This window comes from Gossypium hirsutum, chromosome A02 (assembly GCF_007990345.1).
Source record: "Gossypium hirsutum isolate 1008001.06 chromosome A02, Gossypium_hirsutum_v2.1, whole genome shotgun sequence".
Classification (NCBI taxonomy): domain Eukaryota; kingdom Viridiplantae; phylum Streptophyta; class Magnoliopsida; order Malvales; family Malvaceae; genus Gossypium; species Gossypium hirsutum.
The window spans coordinates 43,710,207-43,722,468 of record NC_053425.1 but is presented as its reverse complement, the minus strand read 5'-3'; the positions used below and the strand labels follow the sequence as shown (position 1 = coordinate 43,722,468).

The 12,262-nt window shown below is 32.9% G+C and overlaps 1 protein-coding gene across 1 annotated transcript; it reads left to right on the top strand.

The window, feature by feature from the left end:
- Nucleotides 1-7,742: 7,742 nt before the first annotated feature.
- On the top strand, nucleotides 7,743-11,915 carry LOC107951314 (uncharacterized). The gene is made up of 8 exons (XM_016886317.2): nucleotides 7,743-8,217; nucleotides 8,521-9,712; nucleotides 9,800-9,890; nucleotides 10,011-10,168; nucleotides 10,267-10,318; nucleotides 10,566-10,645; nucleotides 10,732-10,825; nucleotides 10,910-11,915. The coding sequence occupies exons 2-8, from the start codon at nucleotides 8,561-8,563 to the stop codon at nucleotides 11,497-11,499; spliced, it is 2,217 nt and encodes a 738-aa protein (XP_016741806.1). The 5' UTR covers nucleotides 7,743-8,217; nucleotides 8,521-8,560; the 3' UTR covers nucleotides 11,500-11,915.
- The last annotated feature ends 347 nt before the right edge of the window (nucleotides 11,916-12,262 follow it).

Below are 12,262 nucleotides of genomic sequence, written 5' to 3'. Positions count from 1 at the left end.
GATAAATATTATGTTATATTTGATAATTAGCTTGCTGATTGGTTTGGCATAGTAGCCAAAATATTAGTTTTGCGAGTGGCCGAACCAGGTACGTTTTAAGCCTTAAAAGATTGGTGTGTTGGCAAATTGCTAGTTTGACTATATGAATGTGTAACTGAGATTGTTATGCATAGTTATATTATGTGGTATGAGAATGTTTGATGGAATGGTATGAAATGTTGAAATATTAGTTTTATGCATGAAATATTTACTATGATATATATATACGTGAGGTTGCTAATGATGCATAATGAAATTCGTAAAGCATGTGAATTGAACGATATTGATAAATACCATCTTAATGGTAATTTGAAAATTTGAAACATTGTTTCTTTCTTCTGAAAGTATGTGATTATTGAAGACATGTTGAGCATGTTGAATAAAAGTGAAAAGGATTGAAATGTTATTGTGTATGAATTTGTATGACATATTGCATGTGCATTGGGATGGGATTTTGGGGTTAATGGAGGAGTTCCGTGGAGTACTGGCAGCATATTAAGTCCGCATATATTGTTAGTCAGTGCACTGCGTTTGGAGTACCAAGGGGATTAGCGATTAAATCGCATTATATATTTGGCAGTTTCACTACATTATTGATTATTGGTGGTTTTACCACATCGAGCATCGCTTATATACGTTGGAGTTTGGCAAACGGGTTTTGGGGAACTCGTGGTGTGTAGCGGATGGTATGGGTAGGATCTCACATGTGTATTTTTCACGATCATGTACACTTGAAAATTATTATTGTTAATGTTTGATTGTGCTTTTGGTACCTCTATGAAATTGCATATATGAATGCTTAATACTCGTTTAGTCTCACACTGAGCTTTAAGCTCACCCTATTACCTCAACTTCTCAAGTAATGATCGAACTTAGGATCGGAATTGGCATGTGGATGTACGGCGGACTTTAGACTTTACATCGTCATATTATTTTAATTTAATTATATTTTTAGGTTATTTTATTATTATTATTATTTGATTTTGGATTGTTAAGTTTCTTTAAACTGTGGTTGGGGACTGTTCAAGATTTTGGGGTTTTTCATGCATGCATGACACGCATCTTTGGTATAGATACATGGTTTTTATAATATGTTAAAATGGACTATGCATGATATATGACTAAATTAATAATTTGACTAGTAATGGTACATTTCTACTGCTAAGAAGATAACAAAATGATCTTTCAAAGGCAACACCATCAGTAAGGTTTTACAAAAACTCACCTAATTCGTTAATTTGACCTAAGCAGGGTTGGACTGAGTAGATGGACGTTTTCCAAAGATAACAATAGAAACCACGGTTTTATAAAAAGAAGTACTTGAGGGTTTTTAACTATCGTTAGTGTAAGTTCGACACTAAGGTGTCCAATATAGCCTTCCCGATTTGACCATAATGTCTAGGTCGGGTTTGGGAGGTTACAAAGTTCGTATGTGATAAATTTCATTATAAGTGTATTTTAAATGCTTTGATATTATATAAGTTGTGAATACGAGACTTCGAATAAGTTTGACAATGACTCGATGGTAATTTGGCATTCGAAATCTCAGTTGAACCTTAGAAATAGTTTAGGATACTAGTGACATGTTATTAGGAGAGACATTGATTTGGCTTCAGGCCATGATTATCGGCTGATTTGGCTTCAGGCCATGATATCAGTACTTCGAATATAGTTACCTTTATTTGGCTTTGGGCCATGGTATAGGTACTTAAAGTGCAAGACTCCTGAGTATCCGACTTCTATTCCGAATGGTTCAACGGGTAAATGAATGATGTGGTTGAGAATGAGATTGGTACGAGATGGTACAGGTATGTACATAAACCATATTAGCTTTGAATCGAAGAAATGGCGAAGAAAATGTATAGTTTTGTGAATGAGTAATTGAAAGGTTTGTTAGTTGATGTGAATTCATGTATCTATAATCAATTGTTGAATTTTATGGATATGATTATATCGAGTTTATTTCATACAAGCTTACTAAGCTTTATAGCTTACATTGTTTATTTTTCTATGTTTTATAATGAATTTAAGGTTAGCTCGAATTTGGGGATCGTCGGAGATCGCTTCACACTATCTACCTATCACTTGGTATTTATGAACTTTGGTATTTTAAGTATATGGCATTTATAGGGACTTTGGTCATTTTGGTATAAGTATTGTAATGAATTTGGCCATTTGTGTTGGCTTATAAATGCTATGTATATAATGTTGTTCATGGCCATGTAAGTTGACCTATTTGGCTTAGTTGGTGATGTATATATATGTGTATGCTAATGCCATTTTGTGATGTGGGTTATATTGCTTGGTGAAGGGTTGATTGTGGATTATTAGCTTAAGTACCTAATGGTTGAATTTGAGATTGTTATGCTTGTGGTTCTAGACAAAGGAATGTTTAGATGAAATAGTGCATATAGATGTGTTGTACAAGTGAATTTTGGTATGAAATTGAATGTATAATATGGTATTGATGTGTTTGTATTGGTTGATGTTGAGATGGTATAAATTATGCTTGAAAAATGTTAATAGAATGTTTATTTATGCCTTGTATTGGTGCCAATTGGTTTAATGTAGGTATGTACCAAATTGGGTGGCAAAATGGCTTAGTGAATAGTCTATTTTTGTCCACACGGACAGAGACACGAGCGTATGTCTTAGCCGTGTGCGACACACGGTCATGCTACATGGTCGTGTGTCCCCTAGTGTTGAATTTGAAACCAAGTTAGTATGCTCCACACGGTTTCACACACGGGCGTGTGACTTGACCGTGTGGCATAAGTCAATATACCCTATAGGTTTGGCACGGCCTAGCACACGGCCTGGCACACGGGCGCGTATGGCCATTTTTAGGGCACACGGGCTAGCCACACGGGTGTGTGTGTTGGCCGTGTGACCCAAGTCAGAGAGTTACACAGGGTCAGAAATGGGCTGGGACACGACCATGTGCTTCCATTTCGAATGCCCACACGGCTTGTGACACGGGCGTGTGTCCCTTGTTTTGAGAAAAATTTTCAAGGTTTCGTGAAAGTTTCCTAAGTTATTGGTTTAGTCCTGAACCACTCCCAAAGCATGTTTTAGACCTCGTAGGCTCATTACAAGGACATTATGCTTAAGCTTGAATAATGTTTGCATGAAATGTGAAATTATATGTGAATTAAATGTTTAAATGTTTTATAAGTTCGGTAATTCTCCGTAACCCTATTTTGGCATTGAATACGAATGAGAGGTATTACAATTCAAATGTAGGTTTCTTTTTGACAAGATGTAGTTTTAAGAGCTAGTTCGAACCAACATAAGTTTTGGGTGCATAACCTTCTTTATGCGTCGTTGTTACCTTGAAGTCTGACTGTGGCTTGATGGTTTCTGCCTAGTAAAGATGCGATCAAAATCAATGTTGACGCGACATAGGATGCAAAGACGAGAGTTGCTTCTTGAGGTGCCATTGTTCATGACCATGAAGACATGGTGCTAGTCGATTATGCTTGTTCAATCATCGAGTCTTTTGGCGCCTCTTTAGTTGAGGCTATCGCCTTGGCTTGTGCTGCCCAGAAGGCACTTGTGAAGGGTTTTTCTAGGGTTATTTTCGAGTTTTATTTTGCTTTTATTATTAAAAGTTCAACAATTAAACTCCTGATTTATCCCTTTATGATCGTATTGTTAGAGTGGGCTTAAGCATTTGCAATTCTTTTGATGATGTTAGGTTTTCCCTTTCTCATAGGTTAGCCAATCGTGTAGCTTATTGCTTGGCACATTGGTTAATGGATGGGAATGTTGGTTTAGATTTTGGCTTGGCTATCCAGATCTTATCCACCGATTAGTGTTGGATGATACTTTCTAACTTAATATAATTAGAACTTTTTCTTTTAAAAAGAAAACTGTATTATGATCATTAAATGAATAACAAAATATTAGATGATAAATACAACTTTTTGCGCTCAATTTATTTAAGTAGTTAGTGAGTGTAAAAAAAAGTATTTCTACAGGATTTGGCTTCCTTTACTATTTTTATATTTATTGTTTTTTATTTGGTATTTAAAATCACATAAAAATTTGATGTCTACTTAAATTAGATTTCTCTAAAGCTAACATAATCTTTCATATTTCTTTTCTTGCATAAAGTCAAACCCCTTACTAGTTAACAAACATTGATGTATAGAGTTGAATCACTATTTATAAACATATAATTTCACAATCCAATAAATTTACGCATTTAAATAATAATAATAATAATTTTATAGTAATACTGATATACACTAAAATAATAATTAGAAAATGAATATAATTTAAAATCATTTAAAGGATTATTTTGATAAAAAAACAATAAGGTAATATATATTTTATTTAGAAACATTATACTATGCTTTATTTTAATGTATTATATCGTGATATCTTGAATTTTACTAAACGAATTAATCTAATCCACACGTCTAAATATAATATATTATGTGACCATTTAAGTTAAAAAAAAAAACCGCATGCACGTTTTTTAATAATAAAATCATGATTAATCAAAAAATTATTATTATGATTATTGAGATTCCCAAAGAAGAAAACCATATTAGTTTTATCATTATATGGATTGCCACTTGATTAACGAGGTGATGTCACTACTCATAACCACACTTACATAGGGAAACTGAAAGGCTGGGAAAAAAGATGAGAAAAAATTTAAGGCACATTATCACCAAAATTGTACTTTAAAGGAAACAAAAATTTAAAGCTTCTTTGATTAGTGTTTTTTTGTTTTTTATGCTTTTTGTTACGATGAAAGAGTAAACACCAACTAAGCTTTTGGTTGTATTTTAGTCGCTCACTAAGGTTTTTTTATTTTACTTTCTTCATCAACTATTAATTTTCTCCATTTAATTATTTAACTTTTTTAAATTAAATTTTTATTTAGGATAGTTTAGCTACAATTTTATCTTAATCTACGACATTAAATGTATATTTATTTGAAGATTCTAGTAAACTCGAATTTTTAATTAATTTTTAGAAATTTATATTTGTTTTAAACTTTAGCATTGAGAGGTCTATAAACACTTTGACTTTGCCAAACATTGTAAAAGATTTTATAAACTTAACCATTTCTTTTCAAGAATGAGAGATTCACTTCTTTCTTTTTTCGTATTATCCATGTTTTTAAATAGAACCGTCCAATTTATTGTTAGCTACAAGTTGATTAGAGATGGCATATGATAATTTATTTTATTTACTTCTCTATATATATAAACATGTTCTCTTCCCGATTTGTTGATATTAAAGTTTACAAATATTTTCGAATTTTGAGTTCCACATCTACGTCCATACAAAAAACATCAAGTAATCAAGAAAAAATATTTTTATTTACTGAGTTCCAAAATTACATGACAAAGTCACTAAAAGCACAAATCCCATGCTTTAAATACGGTTGCATGGCCAAATTGCTGGAAATTGTATTTGTGAATTCATAAATTCATCACTATTCATAAGCACTTATTAAAAAGTGATGATTTATCCAAATGATACATTTGTTTTCTGTGAGATATATTTTTTTAAGAAGTATGTCTAATAGAAATCAAATGTAAACGGTTATGGCTTTTTAATAATGTCTATTGAGAGTATTATTACAATCAATCCAATTTCACATATTAGAGTAAGAGTTAATTAATTCCTCGATTTTACTAATAAAAGGAAATTAAATAACTTCGTTGTATTTCAGGAAAACCTTTGTCTTAACCCTTTAACAATTTTGGGATTGAGACAAATAATTCTATTTAAAAAGCGTCATTTGCGCCTTAAAATTTACTGTTTAATTTTATATATTCTCTGGAACTATAGTTTCCACTCAATTTATCCAACATAAACAAACATTACAAATCTAATCATTGAGTTTTGTTATTAGCCTTCATTCTAACAATAAATTGCTTGATGATTGCAAGAATTTGTTGAAAGAGATCTAGAATAAACAGATACTTCATGTGTACCATCAAAGGGACTGTAGTGAATGAAAGGAGCTACGACTCCACTTTTGCTCTTACTGAACTTGATTGTTACTGTCTCCTGAATATTCACGTTTATGATCTTATACAAGCTTTTATAGCATCAATTTATGGTGAATAAATGTGTTAGTAAAACCATAATGAAATTTATTTGAATTTTAGCCTATGGATGATGAAATGACATTTATGGTAAAAAATTCTTGTCAATTAGCGTTCTTTTTCCTCTATAATGGTTTTATTTATTTATGAAAACGCGCTTAGGGCAATGAGAAAGACTTAACAATGCAATACAATTTTCAACTTTTGACTTTTTAATTTTGTTTAAATAAAGAGTAAACTACAAAATTAATCTCCTAACTATGCCTTCGATTCCATTTTGGTCACTAAAGTATTAACTTTTTTATTCAATCATTGAACTTTTCCAAATGAAAATATTTTAATCATTCTCTCGTTAGTTGTTGTTAGATGAGTAACGGAAAGCTAATGTGGATTTTTTATTGGTATAATAATAAATTTTACTCTTAATGTTAAAAAAATTTTCATTTTAATTGTAACTCTAAAAAAAAAATCAATAAACTTAACATTCAACATTTATAAAATTTATCAATTTAGTTATAATTCTAAAAATTTCAAAAAAAAAGTTAAAATATTAAAAATGTTCATTTTTTTGGATAAAAATTATAAAAGTAATTAAAAACCTAATAAGTATAAATAAATTAGAAATAGAAAAATACAACAAAAGAGAAATATAGCAAATTATTCAAAAAGAAATCAACACGAAATGAATTTATGGATATTAGAGAGAGATGAAGTTGGACAATCCCATGAGACATGGAATTCACAAAATTATATTCTTTAGTTTAGTTCAGCTTGTATTTTAATTTATGGACACGATTTTCTAAGACTTTAGTCGTTTGAGCGACGTGCTTGGACTACGTAAGATTGAAAGTTATTGATAGCATGTACAAGTCAAAAAAAGCAGGGGAAAAAACCTTTTCTAAGTTTTTCATTTCGTGAAAGATTTCACTTTGTGTTGTTTTTTCTACTCAAACATTAGGTCTTTGTATATTTTTAAAATAAAAAAATAAAAAAATTATTTTGTAATGATTAAAAAGTGCTATTTTTTAGAGTAATTTAATTAAATAATATGATATTAATCTAAAACATCACACTTAGATAGTTGGATTTAAGCCGGCTACTTTTTTACCATATTCATGAAGGTGACAGTTTAAAATGAGCATGATACAAATGGTGTTTAATACTCTTCTTGTTCGGTGGATTATGGAGTTACGTTAAAGAATATAAGAAATGAATTTTTAAAATATTTTTCTTGTTTAAAAATAATTAAAATTAGAACTAAATTGAAAAATTAAAAATATTGAGGTTAAATTTAGTGATTTTTTAGAATTTAGACTAAAATGATAAATTTTATAAACACGAATGATTAAATTTATTAATTTTTTTAGATTTATAAATAAATTAATAAAATATGTAAATATTAAAATATCTAAACTAGCTTTATTCTATTCACTTAACTGAAATTAATAGTTGGATGACTAAATCGAAAAATTAAGTGAGTAAATAGTTGAATTTGGGTGAGTATGGTTGTAGTTTACCCCTTAAAAAAAAGAAAAAAGTCGTTAGCTACTGTGTGAAGGCCGGGACGAAAGTGCAAGTCACACGGTTATAATATTCGTCACTTTTTCAAAATTTTGGATTTTGTTGAACGCTCTTTTTCAATTTTCATTTTGGCCAGTTTTAGGAATAAAAAATGATTCAAGTCGTGAAACTTAACTGCTGTCTTAAAAGAGATGGCGATTAGAAAGAACTCAACACACACTACTAATATTATTTTAACTTTGGTAAGAGAAAGAAAATCACCAAAGCCAAAAAAGCAAAAAACAGACCAACGGACTAACCAAAGCAATTGACTTCAAAGAGAGAGAAATACAGCAGACCCAGACAGAACAGATACAGAAACAAATAAACCACCACCTATCAACCCCCCTTTAGGAATTTGGATCTTCTCCTCCTTTGTGTTTACGCCATTCTCAACACTTGTTTTTGCTTTCATTTATTATTATTTTATTATTTTGGCTGTATTTGTTGTGAGAGAAAGAAAGAAGGGGGAAGAGGGTGTTTGTTCAACTGAGGAAATCTGTGGAATTCTGGGGTTTTGACCAATTATTTCGTGGTGACCCTGGTGAGTATATCTCTTCTTTTTTCTGGGTTTCTATTTCTTTTGTTTTATGGATTTGGGTCTTCTTCTTCTTCTTCTTCTTCTTTTTTTCTTTTTTTTTGTTTCTTTAAAGCCCTCTCATCTTTGTCTTTTGGTGTTTGAGAATTTCCTGCAAATACATGTCCTTTTTATGTTTCTTCTTACACGTTTGTCGTTGGTTTTATCATTTATGTTGTTCTTGAAATAATATAAGGGAAAATATGAAATTAAAAAACAAAAGAATTCTTAGATTGAGGGCGAAAACTTAGTAGTGACTTGATGTTTCAGGATTTTCATGGATTGAGAGAAGAGAAAACAAGGGTATATAATGGGGAGTTATTTAGAAGAAGAAGATGATAAATTCTTTGATAGCAGGGAGGAGATTTCTTCTGCATCTGAGGAATGTGGTCCTAGTCCTGATTTAGGCTTAGTTAATGATTTTTTGGATAGTTTTGATCATTTCGAGTTCTGGTCTGCGTTCCCACAAAGTGTTGATAAGCGTCGGCATAACTTTAGAAGATGGATGGATCTAAGTTTCGATGGGAATTCGATTACCGGGGAGGTTCCTGGTAGTTCCGACAGGGATGAACTTGAAGTGGGAATTTCTAGAATCTCACTAGATAGTGGAGCTGTGTTGAGGACTTCAGGTCTTGAACATGGGGTTTCATCCAACCAGTCCTTGGTGTCTTCTCGGTTCGATGATGCTCAACAACCTGAGGATCATTTTGCATGTCAAGCCGATAATTTGGATGGTCAAGTGGAATCAGTAACAGTTGAACAGTGTCAGAATGGAATAAAAAGCTGTTTACAAAGTTCAAGTTCAAGTAGATCTGTTTGTTCCCAAGTGTCTGAGCGAACTACTATGTTATCTCCTTTGGTTGAGCGGCACTTGGATGGGGAGGTCAAGGGAAGACCTGCAATAGATGTGAAAAGGAAAGTGAAAAGGAGTTGGTTAAGAAAATTAGGTGCCATGGCTCATATTGTTGATAGACATGTTGATGTTTCATCGATGCCTGGTAATCATGATTCGGTGCCCGGGGAAAGGATGAAAAGGGTAAGACCTCATCCATCTAGCAAGCATTCCAAGGAGTTGTCTTCCCTCTATTGTGGGCAAGAATTTGTAGCACATGAAGGGTCCATCTTGACGATGAAGTTCAGTCTGGATGGCGAATTCCTAGCAACTGCAGGTGAAGATTGTATTCTGCGTGTATGGAAGATTGTTGAGGATGACAGTTTAGACAAATTTGATATCCAAGATCTTGATCCATCATGTCTTTACTTCAGAATGAATCATCTCTCACAGCTGATTCCTCTTAATGCCGATAAACAAAATATAGATAAAATAAAGAGGTTAAGGAGATCATCTGATTCAACTTGCGTCATTTTCCCACCCAAGGTCTTCCGAGTTTTGGAGAAGCCTGTGCATGAATTCCAAGGGCACAGCGCAGAAATTTTGTCTCTTTCGTGGTCTAAGAAAGGGGTAAAGTTCCTAGACTTCATCTTCCTTGTTAAATTGCTTTCGGTCTCTATTGACAGATAAAAATGTAATATATATCCTTTGTTGTAGTTTCTACTGTCATCTTCTGTCGACATGACCGTTCGTCTGTGGCAAGTGGGATACGATGGATGCTTGAGGGTTTTTTCTCATAACAATTATGGTAGGCCTTCCATAACCCTAATCCAAGCTGTACAGAAATAGTAGTTAATTACATTTTTTTGTTTTGTTAGCTGGTCATCGTCTTTCATTACATGACATTAACATGTGTATTATTCTGTAGTAACTTCTGTTGCCTTCAACCCTGTGGATGACAATTATTTCATCAGTGGTTCAATTGATGGCAAAGTTCGCATTTGGGAAGTGCTTCGTTGTCGAGTCATTGATTATACAGATGTAAGGGATATAGTCACTGCTGTTTGTTATCGGCCTGATGGAAAGGTTTGTCGAATCTTTTGCTTTTATTAGCTTGTTGAAAATTTTGGTTTCTTTCCTGAAATTTAATAGATTTAAAAAATAATAATGTTTGATTATTGTAGGGAGGAATTGTTGGTTCAATGACTGGCAGCTGCCGCTTCTATGATATAATAGGTATGTTCATGTACGGAAGCCAGGATTTTATAGTACATTAATGCGGCTATTGAACATTGAATTCTGATAATACGAGTATATAGCCGTTAAAAAAAGATTTAATCATGGGATAATATTAAGTTCATCCAACTAGCTAAGGCCTAAGGTGGTCGGTTTTGCAATAAACATAGTGTTCTGCACCAATGGTCCTTTTGTTGCTAGTAGTTTCTGCTTAAACCTCGGTGAATAATTTTAACTGTTCCTATAGGTACTCGACTTCAACTTGATGAACCGATATATTTACAAGGAAAAAAAAAGTTACCTGGAAAAAGGATAACTGGCTTCGAGGTGGTTAAATTTAATCCTTACATTTCTTTTTCATTATATTTTTTTCTCCCAGGTGAAGGCTTACATATTGCTGTTTCACTTTGTAGTTCTCTCCTACTGATCCAAGTAAAGTGATCATTACTTCAGCTGATTCACTTGTCCGTGTCGTGTCCGGGAGAGATGTCATATGCAAAGTGAAGGGTGAGTATTTCACACTTCTGTTTATATAATCTGTTGTTTATGATCACGAGGTAGTAGTTGATTTCGCTTCTTTTCGTCTTCCAGCATCCGGCTTTCGAGTTGCAACGAGTCAGATATCTGCAACTTTTAGCCAAGATGGGAAACAGATCATCTCAGCCAGCGAGGATTCCAATACCTACATCTGGAATTACGCCAACCAGGAGAAGAACAGTTCCAAGGTGAAAAGCATTTCGTCTTGCGAGAGTTTCCTCTCCCACAATGCATCGGTTGCTATACCTTGGCGTGGAATCGAGACCATTCCTGCAACACTTACATCCCTAGAACTGGGTGGTGGGGATGTGAGGAGAAACAGCCACCCAAGCTGGCAGAAACATCAAAGTCCAAAAGTGGAGCCGGAACAACCTATGCCTAATTCTTCACCAGATTGTTTCTCTTTAACGCGGGTTCTATTGGAGTCATTAACAAAGGGGTCTCCAACTTGGCCTGAAGAGACACTCCCCAACGCGAGTCCGGTGACAGTTGCATCTGACGTGTGCAAGTTCGAGTTAAAGGTTTTGAAAAGTGCCTATCAAAGCATGTTGAGTTCCCACAAGTGGGGACTTGTGATAGTTACTGCAGGCTGGGATGGACGGATTCGAACCTACCTCAATTATGGTCTACCTATTCGATTATAAGACCCCTCCAAAGATTCAGCAAGCTTTAACCAGGGACTGAATTCATGGCTGTTGCTGCAACAGGCTAAGGTTCGTTGGTCCCCTTCCCTGCATGTGGGTCTGGACCCATCTTAGATTTGGAAGTGTATTAGAGTGCTATCAGTTCAAAGGGTTCGTTAATTTAGGGTCAAATCCAGTCAGGTCCCAACAAGTGGCTGGGGTTTAATATTTTGTTGGATCACAGCTTATAGATATCAAATTTATATATATATATATTATTTTACTGATTCTTTGATTTGTTTGAGGGACTATGAGCTCTAAATTATGTGCTAACGGGCCCTTTCTTTTTGTAAGTAATTATTTTTAGCAGTATAAAGGAACTTGTAACAACCATATTTGCATATCAATATTTTCGATAATTAATTTTCAAAAGACAATATTTTCGATTTTTGATAATTTTATTCAAAAATGCAACTAGTTTTCTTTGTCGTGGGATGCACGAGTTATTATTGTAATTTTTTTTTGTTTAATCAACATATATTACAAGCGATAAAATATAATTTTATGAAATATTTAAAATTATAATGAACATTATAAATAAATATTAGTTTAAAAAACATATAATGTAAAAAGTATTAACTTTCATGAATGCTAAATTATATATACATCAAATCATAAAACAAAATATACATAATAACAAATATAAACAATTTAACCATAATTTATACATAATGTTAAACATTAATATTTAATTTATTTAAACTATTTTGAAAAAAAAACTTGG

What these genes read in the sequence shown, in the direction of transcription:
- LOC107951314 (XM_016886317.2), top strand. Translation starts at nt 8,561, where the DNA reads ATGGGGAGTTATTTAGAAGAAGAAGATGATAAATTCTTTGATAGCAGG. An exon ending in TTTCGTGGTCTAAGAAAGGG is followed by an intron (nt 9,713 to 9,799) that starts GTAAAGTTCCTA and finishes CCTTTGTTGTAG; the next exon opens with TTTCTACTGTCATCTTCTGT. An exon ending in TGTCATATGCAAAGTGAAGG is followed by an intron (nt 10,826 to 10,909) that starts GTGAGTATTTCA and finishes TTCGTCTTCCAG; the next exon opens with CATCCGGCTTTCGAGTTGCA.